At 41.2% G+C, this 3,404-nt stretch overlaps 1 protein-coding gene across 1 annotated transcript; it reads right to left on the bottom strand.

The window, feature by feature from the left end:
• Window positions 1-2,381: 2,381 nt before the first annotated feature.
• On the bottom strand, window positions 2,382-3,197 carry LOC149234079 (homeobox-leucine zipper protein HOX21-like). The gene is made up of 3 exons (XM_089368151.1): window positions 3,114-3,197; window positions 2,733-3,017; window positions 2,382-2,495 (listed from the first exon to the last, which is right to left on the bottom strand). Exons 1-3 carry the CDS (start codon window positions 3,195-3,197, stop codon window positions 2,382-2,384), a joined length of 483 nt encoding a protein of 160 aa, XP_089224277.1.
• Window positions 3,198-3,404: the final 207 nt, after the last annotated feature.

Genomic DNA, 3,404 nt, shown 5'->3' with positions numbered 1-3,404 from the left:
AACACCAAGCGTTGGAACCCAGGTAGGTTCCTATAATCCACTTTCAATTTACAGCTAGGAACTTGCATGATAGCGTGATTGATTGTTGCTAGACCCCTTTTGGGCTAGTGGGATTGCCTCTGTCCGCAAAGGGGATTTACCTCGACAACGGGCATAACATCGAAAAATGAGTCAATTTGATCTTCAGAAGGGATCAAACAAGGATCCATGGAATCCAAGATCATATTGACTGAATGAACATGTGGATGTGGAAGAGTAAAAGTACCCATTAAGGTAGAGACTTTGAAGAGACTTGCGCCCACACTCTCATAAGGAATCTCAATATTGCCCACTTAAGGAACATTACCGTTGGACGAGATAGAAGAAAAGAAATATAGTTGATCAACAGTAACTATTTTTCCTTCATGAGTAAAATGAAGTATGCAGAACAAAGAAGACACTACACAAAACATGGTGTGAGTCCATCTTTGCCCAAGAAGAAGGTTGTAGTTTAGATTAACATCTACAACTTATACTTCTAATTAAACAGTCTTGCCTTCTATCATAATTGGTAAGTTCGTGAGAATACCATATGGTTGCAAACCTTTGCCATCAAAGGCTTCCAAAGTGTTTGGAGATTGGTTAAGAGGAGGAGAGCCAATGGCTTTCCAACATGAAACTGACACGATGCAGGTCGAGGCACCTTCATCAATAACCGTGCGATGAATCATCTTTTCCTTTGATAAGGACCTGGATCAGTAATGTGATCTAATGAGGAAGATGAAGTACATGATTCTATAGATCGAAAGTAATTAGACTCGAATCATAAGGATCGATAACACCTATAGTAGATAACAGTGACTTCTGCTACATTGGATAGGATTGAAGAACCTCCAAGGTAGACATCGCCAAGGGCGTCTGAGCTAAATCCTCAATAATATTGTAATGTTGTGCAGCTCTGGCATTTGGATTGAAAGATGACTTCCAAAGAACACCTTTAGGGGGTGGTCGAATGACAGACTCACTGTTAGGGCGCTCGATATGGAGTGGACTAAAAGAGGACGGAGTAAAAGTAGAAGGATCATCATGGGCTTCTTTCTCCGTGGTTTGTTTAGATGTAGCCTGATAGTCCTTGGTTCGAGTAGTGACTGAGATAGGTGACGAACCTTGCATCATGAACACTTGGGAACATGAGGAAGTAGAAGATTGAGGCTGATCTAACAATTAGGTCTTCTATGACGGAAAATGTTCTTTTAAGACAGCCAGAGTCCCTTTTAGCAAGTGACTAACCTTAAATCATTGGGGAAAATATTTTGTGTAATGATCCTCCTCACAGATGAGACAAGGATACTTTGACTTTCTTCGAGAAGTGTCATAAATAGAAGATTTAGGAGGGTCCTATTTTGGGGAATCGACTTTGGCATTACCTTTGCCTTTCTTTTTACCTTTAGAGGATTTATCTGTTGTGGTAGACTGGACAACATGAACCTTAGAGGTTTTACGAGGACTGGATGAATTCTTAGAGGGATTATTGGAACCAGTGTTTGAGACTGATTTCTACTTCGAAGAAGCTTTAATAGGAGTCTGAGACACGAAACTAATCACACCGTCAATAGGTGGTGTATCTAGAGAATTTGATGCTGTCAAATCTGATGATGGTCTCGGATCATCAGGTAACACCTCATATAATGTTCCATATTTCAAATAGACTAGGTCTAGATACTGAGCACGACGTTAACTTACTCTTCGGTAACACATCCACCCATGGCTATGTGCTTAGCAATTTTGCTAATGAATGATTTTGTGAACCATTATGTCAGCAACTCATCAACAATCTCAAACTTGATGAGGCGACACTGACGTATCCATTCATGGATATGATCAGAGATGTGGGTCGCGGTGTCTTGCTTTAGTGACGTAAGAAAATGGGTACCAGTTTCATGGTGAACTGGTAGCTGGAAATGAGTGAGAAAATCCATAGCGAGAGAGTTAAAGTCACTGTAGGTACCTCGAGGCAATTCGATGTACCACTTGGTGGCAGTACCTATGAGAGTTATTGGACACCTAATCCTCTATGGGTTAGTGTGGAAGCCGAATAGACTAAGGAAGTCCAAGAGACCTTAGAATATGAAACCAAAAGGTCATATGCATGTACTATAAATGTATATCATTTGTTAATAATAAATGTACTCTCCTGTTTATCTTTCTTATGTTGTTGCTGCCGTGTGTGTGTTTAACATGGTATTAGAGCGGGCATTCTCCTACCCTGCTCAAATTTGAGCCATTGTTTTGTGGCCTTTGTAGATCTGAGCACTTCTCCTTATCAGTTTTGTACCATTCTGGCAAACCCTGGCAACTCTGACGCTGATGCTTCCACTGGTCAAACAGTGTATTCATTGACTTTAACGTTTATGTAGTGTTGCCTTCTCTGCTCCCGTCGTTGCTCGATACATGCCTACAAAACGCTCAGCCTCTTTTGCGCTCACATTTGTAAATCCCATTCCTGTCATGAATCCCTACAATGTATAGAGCATTCTATGATTTCTACCTTTAATAGTATGGTGTGTACGTTGTGGAAGCCGAGACCTTGTTTTGAAGCTTGAAAGCTCGCGAAGTTATGAATGCTGCTTCTGGTATAACACAGTTTGTAGAGATAGTATAACGCTATTGGTATTAGAGCTCTGAGAGAAATCTTTCATCTTCTTTGACACTTTTTCCTGCATGCATGATTCCTCCTGTATAGGTTTCTCTACTTTGCTTAGTGAATGGATCGTCTCCGCAACAACTCTGTCAACATGTGTTTGAACATATTCCTCATGTTCAGTACTATCAACTTTTATCTTGTTCAAGCCTATTCCATTTCCGGTCATTCCATTGTTTTTATAGCTTTCTAGCTTAGCAGTGAGCTGCCCAACCTCGGCTTTGAGCTTCTCTTTTTCAGTTACAACTATGTCAAATTCTTGCTTGAGAGCATCGTAAACATGCTCAAGTTGCTTTGTCTTCCAGCGAGCTCGCCTATTCTGGAACCAAACAGCCACCTGCCGTGGTTGCAGTCCAAGTTGCTAAGCTAACTGCATTTTCCTCTCGGGTTCAAGTTTGTTCTCCATCTCGAAGCTCTTTTCTAATGAACGAACCTGCTCTGCAGACAACCTTCTCTTCTTTTCTAACTGCAGATTCGAAATAGAGTTTCCGAATTCAGCCATATTCTTCTCTTCCATGTCATCAGGATAGCAATCAAACATGCTGTAAAAGGGTCATTTTGCAATATTGTTGCTCATTTGACTCCCTTCTTGCATCCCTCTCAGAGAAGGAAGTGGATAGGAATTGAGCACTGTCAAGAGCGCATCAGTGACAAGAGGCACTGCCATGCATCCTTCTAGGCATCTATTAAGCCGAGTGATTGGACTAACATGCCCAGGTATTTC

The sequence above is a fragment of the Pinus tabuliformis genome, chromosome 8, assembly GCF_031772625.1.
Source record: "Pinus tabuliformis cultivar Carrire ecotype Pingquan chromosome 8, CPIR1, whole genome shotgun sequence".
NCBI classification, from domain to species: domain Eukaryota; kingdom Viridiplantae; phylum Streptophyta; class Pinopsida; order Pinales; family Pinaceae; genus Pinus; species Pinus tabuliformis.
This window is presented reverse-complemented; position numbering and strand designations above follow the sequence as displayed.